The following is a 20,619-nucleotide window of genomic DNA, read 5'->3' on the forward strand; positions in this document are numbered from 1 at the left end:
GGTTTCTTTTCTTTTTAAAAGAATGAGCAACTAAGACCAATGGCCCACAAAGCCTCAGGTATTTACAGTCTGACTCCTAGGAAAAACTCAAATTGCATTTTCAAATGTTAACTATGTCTGGTTGCCAATGTGCTATGAGCATGTCACTTTTTTCTCCTGTGTTGTATCAGTCATTAAAGTCAAGTTCCCTCTTAAAGGGGGGCAGGGAATACACCAAATTCCTTGGCCACTACAATGAACAGGGAGTTAGTTCAGACCTCGGTCTGTCCCAAATCTAATCACTGTTATCATTAGAAATTCCGTACCCTGCTCACCTAAGCCCAAAGAAGGAAGCTGATGTTGGCTGGTGCTTCTCAGGTTGGCACATTTGCATATTGCTCGTCTAATTCTTCTCATTGGTCTGGAGCATATCTTCATATTTTCTCTAGATAGGCTGCTACTGTTTTCCCCTAACAGTCTGGTGCTTTCCTTTCTCATAGCTTAAGGCTGCAGAGTTAGGGCGGATTGAAGTACAGTATCTGTACGGCTGCTAGGGGAATATCAAAAGTCACACTAGATAACACTGGCTGGATTTGGTTCTCTCTCGCTCTCGCAAGAGGAGCAGACACGAAGAGAAATGGAAGTTTTAAAACATCAAAACTTTAACAAATGGCTAAAATCAGGTTTAAAACAGACTAAAGATCAACCCCTGCACAATGCTGTCAACCTAAAAGCTTGTTCCTTTAAGGTAAATGACATTATTGAAAAGTACATCAAGTGAAACTGGCATAAATGGAAATCTGAGAAGCGAGTACTGAAAACGTCCCGGGGGGCAGGGGGGGACAGTATAAAAATTGGGAGGGTCTCATCTTCAGATTTCCCTTAGTCTTGGGGTTATAACCCCCCCCCCCAGAGTTTTAGGCCACAGGCCTCCAACTTCTAGTCCATATAGGCTTGAGTCCTTAGGTCTTAGGTTTAGACTTAGCTCAGATGCAGGTCTCAGTTCTTTGATTTCACATGGGTCCTGTAGAAACAGCCTCTCTTCTATGGGTTGTCAGCATTCTGTCCATCCAACTTGAGACTCAAACTTTCCAGCCAGCTCAGACAGGCCTTCTGTGTATCTTGGTCCTTAAGTCTGTCTTCCACTTTGGGTCTTTACATGTTCCATTCAGGTCTACTTCAGTCCTGACCAGAGCGCTGGATTTTCTCTTAGATTATTCCGCAGGGCGTGAAGAACAGCTCCACTGGTGATATTCTGCAGGCTAGGAAGACCCTCTGTCACACACACACACACACACACACACACACACACACAGAGAGAGAGAAATATCCAAGAGAGGACTAGAGGAAGAGGAAGACTCAAACTCGTAAAGAGACTGACATTCTCAAAGTGAGTAGTAAGGGGGGAGAGTAGAAGGGAAACAAACGAACACTAGAGTAATGCTGAGATCAGAAATCACAAATAGCAAAGAGACACAGCTACAAAGAAGGAAAAGGGGATGTAGTAAAGAGACTCATGTGCTAAGGATAGAAACAGCAGAAAGGAAAATATGAATGTTAAGTCAAAGGACTGACAAGCAGATCACACAGAAAAAAAGCAAGTGAGGTGAACACAAGGAAAGGAGAGGATTGCATGCAACGTGTGACCCAAAGGAGAGTCGTGAAAGGCAGAAAGAGTAAAAGAAGAGTTAAGAGAAACAGCAACCAGATAGAAAAAACAGAGCCACATCTAACCAAGACAAGGCACAAATCAGAGAGGAGAGGAGAAAACAAGACAAAGCACAAAGCTCTGCTAGGAAGAAATTAGCGGAGAAACACGGCAATAGGTAAGATAGACTGTACACAGAGAAGGAGTAAAAGACACTTGACATAGACATCAAAGCAAGGGAGAAAGACATGCAAGGCAAGAAAAAGACATGCAAGGCGAGGAAGAAAAACATACAGCAAAGCAAGGGAGAAAGACATACAAGGAGAGGAAGAAAGACATACAACAAAACAAGGGAGAAAGACATACAACAAACCAAGGAAGACATACAAGGCAAGGAAGAAAGACATACAACAAAGCAAGGGAGAAAAACATACAAGGCAAGAAAGGAAGACATACAAGGCGAGAGAGAGAGAGAGAAAGAAATAAAAAAGGAAAGACACACAAAGCGAGGAAGAAAGACATACAAGGCAAGGAAGAAAGACATACAACAAAGCAAGGGAGAAAAACATACAAGGCAAGAAAGGAAGACATACAAGGCGAGAGAGAGAGAGAGAGAGAGAGAGAGAGAGAGAGAGAAAGAAAGAAAGAAAGAAAGAAAAGGAAAGACACACAAAGTGAGGAAGAAAGACATACAAGGCAAGGAAGAAAGACATACAACAAAGCAAGGGAGAAAGACATACAACAAACCAAGGAAGACATACAAGGAGAGGAAGAAAGACATACAACAAAACAAGGGAGAAAGACATACAACAAACCAAGGAAGACATACAAGGCAAGGAAGAAAGACATACAACAAAGCAAAGGAGAAAAACATACAAGGCAAGAAAGGAAGACATACAAGGCAAGAGAGAAAGAAAGAGAGAGAGAGAGAAAGAAAGAAAGAAAGAAAGAAAGAAAGAAAGAAAGAAAGAAAGAAGGAAGGAAAGACACATAAAGCGAGGAAGAAAGACACACAAGGCGAGGAAGAAAGACGCACAAGGCTAGGAAAAAAGACACACAAATCAAGGGAAGAAACAAATACATCGAAGAATAAGACACACAAAGGAAGGAAGAAATAGATGTATAAAACAATTAAGAAATAGACACCCAACACAGTACACACTTACAATTGAAAGAAGTAAGCAAAGTTCAACAAGAGGGTAAAAAGAAAAGCAGACAGGAAAAAGAGGGAAAAGTGTCATTAGTACAGTAAGTGATTCATGTACCAGTACTACCCATGTTAACCCCAGTAACGTACGCAGTTAATGATGCACCCGGTGACTTTATTCTCCAGGGTGTCCATTTGACTTGCCGGGCAAACACTCAGTAGTGCCTGAAGGGATCCCTAAGCATATAAGCATTAGAGCCTCTGCCTTAGAGTAGGGGATTATGATTTCATTTGACCTTTTTAAATAGACAAGTCTTACAGGGGACTAAATTGGCAAAAGTCATACAACCAAAGAGTAGCCAATTTAAACACAGAATGAACACCTCTTAACATTCTGTTACATGGTTTCCCTAATTTCCATAAGCGCCAATGCCACAGGTGGCTGCATATTTTAATTGTCAGCCTCCCTTTCCCCATTTCTTTAAGAAAACAGGCTTGGAAAAAAAGAAAGAAAACGGGTTTGGTTTTTGTTTTGTTTTTTTTTGGTTTTTTTTTTGTTTTTTTTTAAACACTAAACCTTAACTGTTCAATTGTCACAGAAAACAAATCCTTTCAGCGGGAAACAAACTATTTAAGGCTTTCCTGTAGGCAAACGGCTGAGAATGAATGGCAGAGCACCAATCCAAAGACAGCAAGAGGCTATATTTCTCTATGATGCAACTGGTGAGCAGGCTATTGTTGGAGTTGCTGCTGGAAGCCCAGTTGCCAGTGTGGAAGCCTGGTCCTCTTCCAGCATGTATTTGGCCCGACTTCACACCATGGCATTAGACCACCACACTCCACCCAGCACCGCCTTCCAAATGCAAACCCCCAGAGGACTGCAATGCTGGAAACTTACTTCATTCTGTTGCTTTAAGATGCAGGCATGTTGGTCCTTGGGTTATAAAGTTGGCTTCCTTTCATGTGTTCCCATTTCGCGATCCTGCTGAAGGCCCAGCTTTGGTAAGGATGACGGAACTACAAGGAACAAAAGAAGCTGGGTGAATGTCAGGAAAGAAGACATAGAGGGTGCTGGTTCTTTAAATTCTGCGTGATAATAGATGCTTGTGGATCATTTTCAGCTAGGTTTCCACGTGTAGTCAGAGCCATTCATCATCATTTATGTTAGCATAAAAAGAGAAGCTACTCACTGGATATTCTAGGCTATCGGTAGCACAGTGAATCTTGCAGTGTGGAAACAGCTGCTTAAGTTCTCCTACAGAGCTTCCAGGGTGGCTTTGAGAACCAGGGGAAACAGATGCCAAGCTTGTGTGCCAGGGCTGTGGCAGCTTTTCTCCTAGAAGAAAGAACCGTTTGCACAGCTGAGTTACAGTTCCCTAGTACACCGTGCAGGTTTACCCTACACACCCCACTTTCACAGCCTCACAGCGAGATGCTTCCCTGTTAGTCATGATAAACAAATGATAAATATAACGAGTATGGGACTGGAGAGATGGCTGCGCAGTTAAGAGCACTGGCTGCCTTCCAGGTCCTGAGCTCACTTTCCAGCAAACACACATTGGCTCACAACCATCTTATATAACAGCATCTGATGCCCTCTTCTGGCATGAAGGGTACATGCAACCAGAGCACTCATACATTATAAAAAAAATTAAACAAAATAAAACATAACAAGTCAAAGTCTTAACTACAAGATCAAAATTAAAATTATTTTCACACCTAGCATTAGGATTCAATTCTCAGCAACCGCATGGTGGCTCACAACCATCTATAATGAGATCCGATGCCCTCTTGTGGCGTGCAAGTGTACAGGCAGACAGACCACTCATAAATAAAAGGCTGATTACAATGGAAAACAAGATCAAAATTAACATTACTTATTACACTGTTCCAGAAAACTTACCTATCTTGATGTTGGGTGGCTGTCTTTGACTCTTTATCTTCCTTGCTGGGTTCAGCGAAGTGTCTCCCCCAAATCTCCTGGCTAGGGCTGTTGCCCAGTGCTGGTGAGCTATTCCCCTGGAGGACCCTCATGCCCCATCTCCACCTAGGGGTCGTCAAAGGGAATAGGTCGCCAGCACCGCAAAGCAACAAGTCCATACTTCTGGGGAAAGATCTGGAAAAGAGGTGAAAGAAAAAACAAATTACTGAAGTCAAGTCCATTGGGAAATGTGCGTCCTTATGTGGTATCCAGCAGTTGTGTTAATCATATAGACTTTTTGTTGGTGGTAGTATATGGCTTGGAAGGTAAACCCTCACAGATTTGTAGATCTTTATGTTATGCTTATCAACTTAGTGACAGGAGAATTGTCCCATCTAAGCTCTTTATTCTCTGTTGTCTACCCATGAGTAATCCTTACAGATTGTTTAGGCACTTGTATATTATAATCAAATACGCTGGGGATGTTTAAGCACTTGTATATTTTATAATCAAATAACACTGGGGATAAAGGGGCTAAGCAAACTAGAGTTGAAACCAGTGGAAGGATTAGGCTATGAAGCCATTTATGATCTGTAAAAATCCTCCACATGTTGCCTCTGACTTCTTTGATAATGGTGTATGTGTGTGTATTTTATTTTTAAAGACTTATTCATTCATTATGTATAGTGCTCTGCCTGCTTGTATGCCTGCAGACCAGAAGAGGGCATCAGGACCTTTGGAAGAACAGATAGCGCTTTTAACTGCTGAGCCATCTCTCCAGCTCCCTTGTGTGTGTTTTTAGGTATGTATACAGTTCTGCCTGCAGGTCAGAAGAGGGCGCCAGGTCTCATCAGCGCCCCCCCCCCCGTATTTTTTTTTAAAGATTTCTTATGTATACAGTTCTGCCTGCATGTGTGCCCACATGCCAGGAGAGGGCGCCAGCTCATTATAGATGGTTGTGAGCCACCACGTGCTTGCTGGGCGTTGAACTCAGGACCTCTGAAAGAGCAAACTGAGTGGTCAACATTGAGTGCCTGTTGTCACCTGGTTGTGGGGCATCTCCCTCTTTTAACTGGTGCTTTAAGTAATACCATGCTGGAACATCGCCAAAATGAATAGAACTGTGGTTTGCTCAACCTTATGGTGTGTCTCTAGCACCTGATGCAGCATTGCACCTGCAGAGCAAGGATATTCAGAGCAACCACAAAATGTCCTTGTGTCAAACACTAAAGGCCAGGGTGCCAGAAACTAGCCTTCACAGGCTGTCATTCCTCTGATGCGTTACCTTTTAAGCGTTTCAAAGCAGAACAGATTCAAGTTTGTCTTCAAAAGGTGGGAACCATTTCAAGGCCTAATCACAAGGCAAGGGTCTCACTGGTGACTATGCAATGAGAAGAGGTGTGCTTTATTGATTGATTTGCCTCTCTCACTCTTCTCATGAAATGGAGATCGAATACGCTTACTACCCTTTCCACCTCAGTGGAGCGCGTATCAGTATAGAGGAAACAGATCAAATACGCGATCTCAGTATAAAGGAAACAGACCCAATACATGGTAGAAGTTTTAAAATGTATGTTTATATGCAAGGATAAAATGGTAGGAATGGCTGGTTCTGCTTTTACAAGAAAAGGCTGCAGAAAACTAAAGCCTTAAAATCAGACAGAACCTCAAAAATAGGAACTTCTCCCAAGTACCTTTTTCTTCTTGTGGCCTGCATGTTATTTGCTCAGATTAACTAGAGCGTGTCCAGAGTCTCGAAAGGAGAGATCTGCTGGATTTGAATGAAGCCTGTATCAGCTGCTGGCAGTCCTTGAAGTCTGCTGGAATTATCCCTGTGAAGAAAGACAAGGCTTTTATTAGACTATAAGAACTGTTGAGAAAAACCCAAATGATAAAAGAAAACAAAATATATAGGAATTATAACCTGAAACATTAGACCCTTAAAGACGGAGATTATATGTAGCTAAATCAGCCAAGTTATCAACTCTACCTCAATACTCACCTTTGGATGCTGTCTAGAATCCATTCTTCTAAAACCAGGCCATCCTTCTTCAATTGAGGCATAAAACCAACTCCAAATTCATCCCTGGAAAACAAGTTCCAATGATATTTATACCATGATGCCAAAAGACAATTTGATTACAATATCCATATGCACAGACCAGTGTTTCTTGAATTGGGATGGTAAGAACTTGGTTAGAGAATCGTGGATATGTTCTCATGGATTCCAAGTTCTAAGAGTTGTGAAGAGAAAAAAAGTTTTTGAAATTGAAAAACATGTCCACATTTCAAAGACTTTTCCTTTTTGAAAAACTTAAGTAACGAAGTTCCCTGATGACTACACAGATCTTCCCCAGGAGTGAGCCGGTGGACTAAGGGCAAGAGACAGGCAGAACGGGCTCCTTGGACTGGGAGGGCAGGATGCAGGCTGGGCAGTGGCTACATTATAGGGCAGTGCACGTGCAGAGGCCTGGTCTGCTTCCGGCACAGGGTTTTGCACAATCAGATGGCAAAACTTCCACTCCCACAGCTTAATGAAGGTGTGGTTCATGGGTACTTTATAGTGCCACTGGGGTCATGTAGGACCAGGTTGCTATGTAGGAATTGTTCTTTATCAAAGAGCTGCCTGCTGGCACAACCCGATCTCTTTTGAAAAGGGTATGGCCATTGGTGACGATGGTTTGGATGGTGAATACCGGCAGCACTAGCTTCCTTTGGGCCACTGTCTGAACTCTTGAGTTCTAACCTCTATTTAGGTCCTGAGGGGGCAGGTTGCAAGATCTGGGTGCCTAGGCAAGCCTGGGTGTGGGTGACGGGTTCGGACGGTCTGCACGTCCTGGGGCGGTCTGCACGTCCTGGGGCGGTCTGCACGTCCTGGGGCGGTCGGTGGTGCTAAGGTTGAGGCAGACAGCGTAGCTTCAGCTAGCTTACACATTCTTTAGACTCTCAGGAAACTTTGTTCCTTGAAAAGGTGTTTCCGACTGAAGCATTACTTGTACTTGAATTTGAAAAACAATGGCATGGTTTTCTTTCCCAAAGGATTCAATACCTCTGCATTATCCCTAGGTCAGCATTTGGAATGTGGGAAACGGCGAAGGAATTTTTAGAGGAATTAAAATGATACTGAAGATCATTTGCATGCCCAAGGGCAAAACAAATTCTGGGCAAGAATGTTTTTCCAGCTGGACCTTGTTCTGTGCTTCCAGAAATAAGTATGTTTTTTTAACTTAAAGTACCCTTGAAGAAACACGGGGAGGGCCTGGGAGCGGTGGCACACGCCTTTAATCCCAGCGCTCCAGGCAGCGCTTCCTTCCCCTACCCCCGCCCCCAAAGCAACTCCGAGGCAGTTCTTTTAGGCAGCTCTCCGAAGCTAGGCACCACTTCATAGGCGGAGGCAGGCGTATCTCTTTGAGTTTGAAGCCAGCTTCAAACTCTTAAAGTTTGAAATCTAGAGCTCCAGGACAACCAAGGCTACACAGAGAAATCCTGTCTCAAAAGAAAAAATACCAATAATAAAAGAATTAATTTAAAAAAGGAAAATGGGGGACGAGGGTGCAAAAACCACAGCATAATGGCTTCTCCATTGCCCTTTGGGTAAAAGGTAAAGATTGTAAATTTAAAAAGTCACCTTTGATCTGTATGAGCCATTGTCGTCTGTTCTGGGGAAGAAATGTAGTAAAAATGGTTGAAAAAGCCAAATTATCAAATTTATATCCCCAATTCCTACACTTAAGCTCAAGCTTCTGGGACTCAGTGACTGGCCCTTGCCATCCTTGGCATATAGCCAAGTATAATGGCTGGGTCCTTTACTCTTAATATCTTTATATGCCCCCAAGAGGCAAGAGCAGATGGCATTCGAATCAACCAACTGGGCTGGGCTACCCAGACGGCACAAGTAATCTGGACCAAGAGTGCAATGTAAGCACACTTTTCTTCTTTAAGAAGTCACGACCTTGCAAGCCCAATAGACTTTCTAAAATACTTAGAATTCACTAGACAATATTTGACCATCATTTCCTAAAACGATTGCCAGTGTTTATATTACATTAAGTCTTCAACAACACAAGCATCGAGAAGAATTATGTAAAATAGGATTGCTTCTCATTCAGTATTCACTGGCATATAGGGCTGGATACCCAATATCAACTCTACAATTTCATTGGCATATAGATGCATTGTGTATAAGTTGAGAGGAACTTAGTCACTTTTCAGTGGGTGGCACTTGAAAAATCGAATTGGAAAGTTTGCCTAGTAGCTACAAAGTAGTTACTTACCGTATTCCAGAGTCTTCTGTAGCCACCTGAAGGGCTGAAGTTCAACCTGTATCCTGAACTGGGTCGATTTCTTGACATCCTTCTCAGAAAAATAGTATTTTTTTTTTCAGAAACTTTGAAGAACTGTGGTTTCATCAGCAATGTCGCATTCAGTACCAAGATGGCTCAGAGGGTGAAGGCACTTGCTGTTAAACCTGACGATCTGAGTTTTATCTCCAGGGACCCACAAGGTAGAACCAGTTCCCATTGCTCTCTGGTCACCAATGCGAATGCATGAGTACAGATACTCAAGCGCACATGGAAACGAGCGCGCGTGCACACACACACACACACACACACACACACACACACACACACTCATTCATCCACAATAATTAAAGAACGAAAACCAGAAAGCTTCAATACTCGCCGCCAATAGAGACAGATATTTTCTTAATAGGCAGATCTCTCTTTGAAGTGTACTCTCAAAAGAATGATTAGATCTGGGCAAATATATATATATATATATATATATTAAAATGTAAAGTGGGGAAACAGGCTCCATCATTTTATTTAAGTTCCCACTTTAGGGTGGCTTTTTTTTTTTTTGAAGCTACTTCAAATCATTGCCCAAATTTAATGGCAGATAGAGTGAATTAATCACACGTGGTGGCTACTCAAAGACAACTTGACATGTCCTCTCCTTTTGCAGCCATCTTCTTAAAATCAGTAGGGGCTGACTTTCAACGTCAGGCCAAATTTAAATATTAAAATGTTTGGTCATTTTCCTTAAAGATAATGATCCTAGAGGCCACACAAAGATTGACTCTTGTATTTAAACTGGTAGTACAGACCAAACATACATACTGGCCTTAAGCATGCCATTCTACAACCGCTTTGACGGTATTGAAATAACAGTTACAGTGGTTTCTCCACAGACTTGCCACCCTCAGTAAAATGAGAGATACTGCTTGGTCATCAGATATATAGTAGAAGCAAGATATTTTTACTTCAGAAAAGCTAATGATCACATAATCAATTCCACCTGGCAAGTCAGAGGCCTTTCTTAAGGCATAAACTATCAATAACTTTTCTGGCAGTTGGCACTGTACATAGCAATATACCAAGAGAAACAAGTTGAGTTTGTTAAGCAGGCGGTCAGCTCCTGGAGGAAGGGTGTAAAGAAAGTACTAGCTCATCCTCCTTCTTTGGGAGACAATTTTCAGTTGATACTGTATAAGGAAAGCCCCAAATAAAAGGTGGCAATCCAGCTCCCTGAGCAAGTTGCCTGAAATATTTTTTGCACAATAAAGCATTAATAAAGGTGGGCAGGAATGATTCCTGGCCCCTAGAATATGCCAGCAATTGGAATTGGAGTAATTAAGAAATGCAAGCTGAAGAGCGATCCACCTAGTTTTGGCCCGCTTTTGAAATTTTACATGTACAAATACATGAAAGTTGCAGGGAGCTTTTGGACACATGGGCTGAAAAGTGGGACCGTCCATCAGTGCTGTGTTCATTAATGACACACAGGTTGCTTTTAAGAATTGACAGTGCAGTGGAGGTGTTTCCATTCAACGGGGAGGACCAAGCAGAGGGCAACTGAAACATTGCAGCCATGTACAGCGGGTAAGCTGATGATGTCTGGGATTGTTGACTTTAAGTCAAGAGAAGGGCTCCACAAAGAGGCAGAAGGGACAGGGTGTCGGAACTGGGAAAAGGGTGTCAAGGTCTTCAACATTGGATTGTGAGAATTAGTACTCCATAAGAGTGGTCCATGGACTGTATAAAGTATGAGATCGTGGCTATTTGGGGTTTTGTATACTGGAGCAATGCAAAAGGGATGGAAAGATGGGTCACTGTTGGGTGGACAAAACATAGGCATACTGCAGTATTTTACTTTATTATGCCAGGGGGAAACTAGGAGGGGATTTGCTCAACAAGTCAGAGTAGAAAATAAACCATCAAGAGCTGCCATTGTGCCTGTTAATAGTCCCCAAATAAGCCGTTGGTCATAGCCACTGTGCTCATTAACAGTCCCAGATGTTTTAGATGGATCAGCAGCCCCTGCGGTAATGCAAAGGGGGTATGAGAACATAGTATTTTAGGCATTCGTAATTGCAAATACTCACACTAATTAATAACTCAGGGGCTCAGTTGGTTAGTACTCTTTAATGGTATGTAAAGAGAGTACGGAGGTCCAACTAATAAATCGGTACTCTTGACATGGTTGCACAGCAATCAGTCATCCAGATGCTGAGGTTAGCTCATCATTCCTCAGCAGCCCCAGTCAAAAGGTAGAAACTTAGGAACCTTTTTGCGCTACACAGGTCCGTAGGTGTAAGCGTACATATTAATATACGGAAGAGAGAAGTGCTCAAAAAATAGTTAATGTGCCTCTGATTGTCAAAGGAGTACAAGGATGTAAAATCCTACTCCAAAGGTAAGGATGGACAGCTGCGTTAATGCACACTAAAGTCCAAATGAAAGGCACAGTGGAAAAACCTCTTTCTGCTTTAAAGCAGAGGAAGAGGGTATAGGGTTTCTGATACAAGAAGTGCTTAGCCACTGTGCAAGTGAACTTTCCACTTTCTCCTAAAAGTAATAAGGAGCGAGTGGGATCCTTTTCTAGTGCACAGAGCAGGAGGAAACGCATATACATACGTACAACATAATACATACTGACAGTCCAAAAGAAGGCAGCCTTGGTTGATCAGCATACCCTGTTGTACTGCAAATGAAAGGTGAAAGAATATGACTTTGTCTACTGACAAAGACAAAGGAAAATTTCCACTGTATTTTAATGGTCCACTAGCAGGGACCTTGGAAACTAGTATGTATCCCTTACAATAGTGCAAAAGGGACACAATGGTCCTCAAAGTAATAAGGTCGTGGATAAGTGCAATTTTGCACATTAACTGGCCAAATGTTCTTATTAAAATGAATGAATCATGTCCCTTTCGTGTACATTAATGTTCAAGGGACACAGTGTGGTTAATTAAAACCACATCCTTTCCACAAATATTAAGACCTGAAAGTAACGGTCACTGCTGGAAATCAAAGGCAGTGTCTAGGAAGACGGAGAAGCCAAGAGATTAGTGACCCTTGCTGTACTGCAAAAGGGTCTGAGAGTAGGATCTTATTCAAATGGAAGGAGTCATGCGCAGTTGTACTCAAGGTACATGGTTGTGGCCATTATAGTTTTACACTTTGATTGTTCAAACATGAGAATCTTTGGCAATGTGCATTCTCTGGTGAAAGGGAAACGCATAAGGGTGGCCAGTGATGTCCTTCTGTAGCGAACAGAAAAGAGCAAATGCAATCAGACATTAGCAAGCCACAACATGGGACCTTATAGGTCACCACCACTGCTGTACCTCAAAATGAGGCTAAAACTGATCCTTGAGATTATCATTATGTGCATTAGCAGGTTGAGAAAGGGGCTTTACATCAACAGCCCATACATAGTTCCATTAAATGAAGGACCATTAACAATATTGGAATCATTTCTATAGTTTCAAGAAAGAGACTATAGTGTTAGTGAGCCTCTTTGCTTTGATACATACAGGAGTTGTGATCTAAAAGGCACAACTGTGGACATAATATCTATGAGGCAATTAACACTGTGCACGTTTACTGTATTAAGGATCATAAGTATTAGGCACCTCTTGCTGCAATAAGACGGGTTGTTACGGTTATTACCTAATGCATACTACTATAGCTAAATGAAGTATGCACATTCACAGTCTGCGAGACTGCAGGGCATGGCGGTGGATGCCAGTTATGCCAGTACTTGTGAAATAAAGGCTTGATCCTGAGCTCAAGGCCAGCCTGGGCTATATAGTAAGTTCCTGGTCAGCCTGGAAATTATAAACAAAAACAGTTTGAATCTGAGTTCAAAGGTCTTGCTAAATAAAGAAACGACTGAGTTTGGTTTCTTTATCCAATGCTCAGGAGTAAGGACAAATGCAGCTGTGCACATAAAAACAGGCAGAAGTAAAGACAATGCCCCTAAGTTCCAGTAACTGGGACTGAGAAGGGACTGAATTAAGTGTCAGCCCAGGCTCCGTAAAGAGACTTACTTTTAAACAGCCACAAGGTGGTGCTGTAGCTCCGTGGCAGAGTGCTTTACCAGCGTGCACAAGACTTAAGTTTGATCCCCAGCACAGCCAAAAGACCAGAACAAAGGGCCTTATCGGTTGGCACCCTCTATTGTCACCCATTACGGTGTGAGGGCTTGAGCAGCTGCAGTTTTGCACAACTGTATAAGAGGCTTTAGGTAATCAGCACCCTCTTAACATAAAGCTAAGGCTGTATAAGGAAGGACCTTGAGAAATGGTTCAGTTCCTAATTAGGATTGTCCATATCAATGTTCCCATGCAAAGTTTTCGGCTGAAATAGGGGAGCTGATGGGACTAGTATACAGTATCATGGACAAATGAATTTATGTCCATCATCAACTTAAAAATTGTAACCTGGAGTGATAGCACCAATGCCAGGTTATAGTGCCCCCCCCCTTAATAGCCAAGGCCTTGAGAATTGGAAGTGAGCACCTTAACTGTCTGTTAACAGACTTTTATTTGCCCCTCTGTTGAATGCAAATGGGGCTGGACTAGCTAGAGTCTAATCAAATGAATAAATTATGGACAATAAGAATTAGTGCAAAGAGTGCTCAAGACTGAGAAAAGACTACTGAGCACTGCTCAGAAAATTGGGACTGTGGCTACTGCAGCAATGACAGAATGGTTTTTCCTTTCTTAAAGAAAGGAGACTTAGATCGCGCCTTGATGGTAATTCTCTGAAATGAAACTCTTGTTCAATTGGTGTTTCTTGATTAGCATGAGGGACAAGAGTTCTTTGTTATAATACTAGAGTCCATGGACAAGTAGGACTGTGGCAGTAAGTGAAAATCATGACTCGGGCAGTCAGCGTGGAGGGGGAAAGAGTCAGGACAAGTAATGGGCACGGCATTTTTAGCCCTCAATCAGTGAAGATTGGAATGTCTCTAGGGAGAAAGGGCCTAGGGTTAGAGCCTGGGGCTAGGGCTGAGAGAATCTGGGGCTGGGCTGGGGCTGGGCTGGGGCAGGGCTAGGGTTGGGCTGGGGAAGGGCTGGGGTTGGGTTGGGCAGGGGCTGGGGCAGGGGCTGGGGCAGGGGCTGGGGCTGGGAGCAGGGGCAAGGGCAGCAGTGTTTGGTTAGGTCTAAGGAGAAACTGGATGCTACAAAGGCAAGGAGCCATAGAAAGTTGATATGTGGGTATTAACATCACAATAGTAAGTCCGACAGAGGGCACCAGACCACTCAAGTCATTAGTCAATGTAGTATCAAGGATGGCAACAAAAGCAAAGCCTGGACTAGTGTAGATTTTCAAATACTCCTTTTGATATCCAATCACAAGATTAACTTTCCATTAACAATATCTGTGTCATAAGACTCTTAAAAGTTTTTAACAGTACTTCAATAGATAGTTTAAAAGAATGTAAATTTAAGTGACTTGAGCATCATCTGCCAAAAAAGTTAATGAATTTAAAAGAAGCTAAAAACACTAAGGACTCTGGAGTGAAAGCATAAGGTGATTCAATTGAATTCTACAAGCAGTAAAGCTCCTAAATACATTTCTAGAATCACTCCAGCTCTAGATTCAAGCACTAGCAAACCACACTATCAAACTTCGCTGACATCCAAAACCTTCACATAAATCAAATTTCAACCCCAGCATTAGCCATGGGGTAGACGAGCCTGTGGAAGGAGGCAGGATTCCACCTCTTGGCCAGGGCTTTACTTGTAGTTCATTACGACTCTGGCCAGGGTCACCACTAAGCCCACAGCAGGCCTGGAGAACTGCTTGAGACGGCAGTGCGGACTAAATCCAAGGCCAGGGAGTGAGTAGACAAGTCTCAGGCCACTGAACCAATACAAAGAAATGCGGTGAGGCTTAGCTTGTACCACCATACAGAGCACTGCAAAAGACCAATTTAAACTAATAGGAGAGCAAGCGGATAAATCTTACTCTCCTCGGAGAGATACGTTAACCTGACCTCATCACTGATTCTCTTCTTTCTTTTAATAGGTGAGGCTTCAATGTACAATTCACATCGACCTCAACCTCAAGAACCTCCACCCTCAAGTCTCTCAGATCGGATCGTCATTCAACACCTCAAATGTTAGAATTAAAAGCACATGCCTTCACACCTGGGTAGCCACTTATAACGATGACTAAAGACAGATGTGAGAGGGACCAAGGTAACTCAAGTCCTTGTAGGACAGTGAGTCTTCACAGTATACTTCCATCCTCTACACCAAAGTGCCCGTTTTTGACTAGTTAAGTCAAGAGGCAACCAATACTTCCAAAGTAGTACACATTTCTGATTAAGTGGCAAACTTCCAACTGGGCTTCGAGTGGCACAAGGTAAAACGAACCACTCGTATCTTAATGCACCAAGTACATCTTGGACAAGGACAAAGCCCGCCGTGCGTGGCTAAGCAAAGCCCGCCAAGACTAAGCCCGCCAAGAATATATCGAAAAAAAAAAAAAACCCTCGAGGGTCAATCACGTGACAAACCGCCATCTTGGCCACCCCAAAGCATGTGCTACATTGTCCTCTAGGCTAACTTTGGCCACCAGACTGGCCTGTGACAAACAAAGCCCGCTACCTTATACTGCAGCAAGAGCTCGAGACGCCATCTTCTCTTGTATAACCTAAATGCCCTACTTCCACGCTACACGTTAAGAATAAAGCTGGGGTTGTCGAGCCTCGGGTAGAGCAGCCGAGACGCCATTTTATAAACCCTAACAAGCACCCCTTAGAATCTGGGCAGAGCCCCCCAGCAATATCGAAACATCGATTTCAAGCCCTATCCTGAAGTCCTCTAAAGCTCCTTTCACATAACACCACACATGAACACGAGAGCTTGATTTTCTGCTTCCGGTTACCATGAGTCTTAAAAAGCCACAAATCAAGTCCAAACCCGCACACATATAAATCCTTTAGCTGGTGCAGCACACATGACTGCCTCTGTCCAGTCCACTGTCCACTTCGACCCCCTAATTCTTGCCATAACTGGCTCATGTCACGCAGCAACTGTAACATGGCGGAAACGGGCTCTCCACGCCCTGAACACCCACTCAGCTTAAGCGCAAAGTCATTTTTCTAAGCCACAGTTTCACTCACACACCACCAAACGATCAGCAGCGCAGCAAGAGGAAAGAAAAAAAGATATTATGGCTATTCCAGGTAGTGCAATAACTCACAAAACCAACATATATCCATCCACCAAATGCCCCGATGGGCAAGGAAAAAAATGAAGCAGGTATCCACGGCCCCGATGGGCAAAAAGAAAAAAAAAATTAAGCAGGTATCCAAGGCCCCGATGGGCAAGGAAAGACTAAACGCAGGTATCCGAGGTCCCGATGGACCAAGAAATACGTTTTCTTGTAAAAAAAAAAAAGCAGGTATCCATGGCCCCGATGGGCTAAGGGAAAAAAAAAAAAAAAGGAGCAGGTATCCTCAGCCCAGATGGGCAAGTTTAGAAGAAGAAAAAGAAGAGAAGGAAGAGGGAAAAAACAAAACGAATTAAAAGCAGGTAAGTATCCACAGCCCCACTGGACATGGAGTGAAGGGACAGGGAAGGAGGACACACAGTCATTTGTAGCCCCGATGCGCAAAAACAGAGATGGAATAAAAGAAAGGTAAGTGCATAAAAGTCCACAAAACAGAGATGGCGACTAAAATGCCTGACAAGGAAATAGTCATTAAAAATGAAAAATTGTCCAAAAATATTACAAATATCAAAATATGAAAGACATGTCAAGAAAAGCCTACCAGAACATATAAAATCTTCAAAAAATTATGGAATCTTGATATATTTTCTTAAATACACCATAAGGCATGGTGGTAAGGGAACTAAAAATGTTCCCAGAGACCCCGGTAGATGGACAGAGACCACGGAGGAGGCTCATATCCACGGGAAACTGGCAAACATGGCTGCGGCAAGCAGTTGCACGGTTTTAACTGATCGTGACGCCGAAGGCGGAGAGACCAGAAGAGGAGTGGCCAGAAATGCGGAAAAGTCCCGGGTTCTTATTGGCGTTTTAGTGCAAACTATATTTTCTAAAAAGAGTAATTAAGATGAAAATTGATTATTTATTATTACCAAAACTCAATGACAGAGCGATCGAGAGTACCATCAAATTTGCATATTTTGTGTGATACTGAAGGATTATCCTCTATTTTATAGCTTATAGGAAAGGCACACATAAACCTTGTATAATGTATAAGAGGTCACACACCACGTATATGCATATTTTCAATATATCGTCTACTTGGACATCCGACCTTGCATAGCCCCTCGTCTTGGTGACTAAAATGCTTTACGGATCAATTGGTGCGCTCAAGGTAAGGAAAAAGAAGAGGTGCTTCACAAAATGGTTCCCTGGTTCCTAAATTATTAGGGTATTATTGGTTGTGACCTATTTGTACTGATTGCCCGCAGAGTTTTGGTTCTGTATCATTTTTGTACTTTCCGGGAAACTGGTAACTCCAAACCTGGAACCAAAAAGGCGCTAAAGAAGTTTACTTGCTAGCAGCGGTAGAAAAATCCCTAAAAGCCAAAGCAAAAGTTGAGAAATAGCTCAGCGGTATGACACTTGCCCTAGAGAAACAGTTAACTTAGAGAATTGTCCAATTTTATTCGTTGAAAACCGCGGGACAGCCGCCTGAAAGAGCTTAGACACCAGGTGTTAGAACAAACAAAGAACACAATGTCTGGTTGATTCAACTAAACAAAATAAGTCATCTTTGGGCATCGGATGAATAACAAAGAACACAAAATTGTTTTTGCTTAGGGACCTTCCAAGTACCTACAATTCACTAATCTGAACATCGCAGTGGTTCACATAGGGACGGGAATGAAGGAACGATGCCTTCATTTCTACGGTGTATGAAGAAACCCTGTCTCAACAAAAGAAAATGAAAATAATGAATAAACAAATGGTATACACAGCCTGAATAAGCCAGCAGATGGCGGCATGAATCTTTCAAAGGCATTTGAAGCCAGCCTTGGAATCCCAACAAGACTGGGATCTGAATTGGAGGCCAAAGGCTACCTATCCAGGTAGGTCAGGCAGCCAGCTAACAATACACCGGCAATCTTCGCCTCAAGAAACTCACGTCTTGTCAGCCTAAAATCTACTGGGGGGATTTGGTCTTGTATAAAAAATTTGAATAAAGACTTCCAAAGTTCATGAGTCAACCACTTATTGTCTAAATTCCATCTAAAGCAGTCTATAGATCCAGTACAATCCTTTTCACAATTCTAATGACATTCTTTACATAAATTGAAAAAAAGAACACAAAAATTCATATGGGGGAGGAACAACAACAAAATCCTGAATAGCCAATACTGAGCAAAAAGTGATGCTAGAGACTTCAAAATACCTGTCTTCAAATTGTATTACAGAACGAGGTTCATGCCTGTGAATCCCAGCACTTGGGAGTTGGAGGCAGGAGAATCTGGAAGATGCACAGAGAATTTGAGACCAGATTGACCTACATGACATCTAGCTTCAAATGAATAAACAAGTTACACCACAAAATCAACCTAGTATTGCCACACAGGCAGGCTTGTACATTAGTAAGGTAGAATAACAGACTGAAACACACAGCTATAGCCATTCGATTCTTGACAAAAGTGCCAAAACCATACATTTGAGACATACAGCATCTCTGACAAGTGATGTTTGCCATACTGGGCACCCATATGTGAAAGACTAAAAGCAAATACCTATCTCACCCTTCACAGAATCAACAGACAATTCCAGCTCCAAGCATAGTTTTATTCTGGCCTACATGAGCACCTTCACAAATGTGACACACACATTTTTAAAAATACAAAATCTTTAGAAATGACAGTTCAGACTGGGGATAAAGTAGACCACTTCCTCTGCATGCACAAAACCTGAAGTTCAACCCCCTGCACCACATAAACCAGGCATGGTGGCACATGTCTTCTCCAGCACTTGAAGCGAAAACAGTAGGAGCAAGGTTCAAGGCTACATAGTGTGATCCGAGGCCAGCCTGGGCTATATGAGACACTGTCTTCTATCTTGTCTATTTCTGTCTTTTCATGGCAATAGAACACTGACTAAAACAAAGCTATTAATGAACAATTCAAGCTCTAAGCAATAGCTTGTGAAACAGTGAGACTTGACAAATGAGGACAATCAAATTAAAAGGCTTTACACACCAAAGGAAACCACTTCCAGAGTGAAGAGGCAGCCTACAGTTTGGCAAAAAGTCTTGCAACTATTCATATTGAACTTCAAATATATTCATGTATGTTTGGGGAGGGTGAATGTGCATGTGAGTATAGTTGCCCATGCAGTTCAAACCAGAAATAAGGTACCATTCAGGCAAAGCTTAACAACCACACCTATCGATCAGAATAGGTCAAGTAAAAATTGCCCCATTGTGGTTCAGCTTCATTGCATGTGGCCTTTCTGCTCCTCTCTGAAGCTAATATGTGGAAATACCAAAATGAAAATAAGGATTCCAAAGTCTTCATGTGTATTAAGTTCCTTCTGTGACTCCTGCTTCTAGAAAGCCTAATAAATGGACTGTCACGTCTCTCTGTGTGCCTGCTGCCTTTATCCAGATGATGTGAGCATCTCGTAGCCACAGTGCCCTTCAAGTCTGCAGAGGAAACATACTTGTTTACATGGCCATACCTCTAAGTGAAGATGTGATATAATATCCGCGATTGAACATCTTACAGACGGCGATGTAAAAGCATTTGTAATCACCTTTACACGTACATGCCTTATATGAAAAGTCAGTAACTTCACAATTATAAGTCTCCAAAGACTTTCAGATCTGACTACTGGGGACGCATACCCTTCCGTGACTGTCACATTGATTTCTCTTCCAATTGCTTTCCTTTACCCAGGGGGGCTCAGATAAAATGTGTGTTTTGCATGTCTTGTTTGATAGTTTGAGCTTTCTGAGTATTTTTGAACTTTCTACCAGCATGAATGTGAATTCCATTTGTGCCTGGTGGCCACAGAAGCCCAGAGAGAGGGCGAGGTCCCCAAACCTGGAGGTAAGGATGCTTGTAAACCACCCAGCTTACTAAACTGAGTTTCTCTACAAGAACAACAGGTGCTCTTAACCTCTGTACCATTTCTCCAGTTCAAAAGCTCTTATTTGTCTTTAATAAGTTCAGTTTGCCTCACCCCTTGACCCCTGCAGCAAGTGGAATAGTGGGTTCTGAGGTCATCAGAATGGAAGAACTGGTCCTGCCCCTCTCCAGCTGCAGCACAGTAGAGCTGACCCTGTTGGCAGGGGCACGGGAGAACTGGCTCCCCACTTTGCTCCTTGCTTCATAGGGTGAAGGACTAGCAAAGGCAATACTGGAGAGCTCGAGTTGATAGTGAGGATGGAAGAAGGCTGGCAGTCTGAAAAACCCTGCAACCAGGCCCAGAACCCACCTCATCTATAATCTGCTGGAGCACATGAAGAAGCACAGCCTGCAGATCCAAAGCTGCTGGGTCACCCCAACACGGAGCAACAACAGGAGGTCCAAGAGGAGTCCTAGTGAGGACCCAGTACTGATAGAGTATCAGAAAGCAGAGACCTCGAACCAGACCAAAGATTCATTGCAACGAACGCTTTAAC

At 42.7% G+C, this 20,619-nt stretch overlaps 1 protein-coding gene across 2 annotated transcripts; it reads right to left on the reverse strand.

The window, feature by feature from the left end:
* Window positions 1-847: 847 nt before the first annotated feature.
* Window positions 848-16,909, reverse strand: LOC130867317 (NADH-ubiquinone oxidoreductase chain 5-like). Of its 2 annotated transcripts, none has more exons than XM_057759170.1 (8): window positions 16,771-16,909; window positions 8,970-9,048; window positions 6,698-6,781; window positions 6,390-6,527; window positions 4,678-4,890; window positions 3,965-4,110; window positions 3,673-3,791; window positions 848-2,788 (listed from the first exon to the last, which is right to left on the reverse strand). In XM_057759170.1, coding segments are annotated over exons 7-8 (1,122 nt in total). In that variant the 5' UTR covers window positions 3,674-3,791; window positions 3,965-4,110; window positions 4,678-4,890; window positions 6,390-6,527; window positions 6,698-6,781; window positions 8,970-9,048; window positions 16,771-16,909; the 3' UTR covers window positions 848-1,667. The 2 variants fall into 2 exon arrangements, with proteins under 2 accessions (XP_057615153.1, XP_057615154.1); XM_057759171.1 differs by lacking the exon at window positions 16,771-16,909 and adding an exon at window positions 16,200-16,759.
* Window positions 16,910-20,619: the final 3,710 nt, after the last annotated feature.

Source organism: Chionomys nivalis, chromosome X, assembly GCF_950005125.1.
Source record: "Chionomys nivalis chromosome X, mChiNiv1.1, whole genome shotgun sequence".
NCBI classification, from domain to species: domain Eukaryota; kingdom Metazoa; phylum Chordata; class Mammalia; order Rodentia; family Cricetidae; genus Chionomys; species Chionomys nivalis.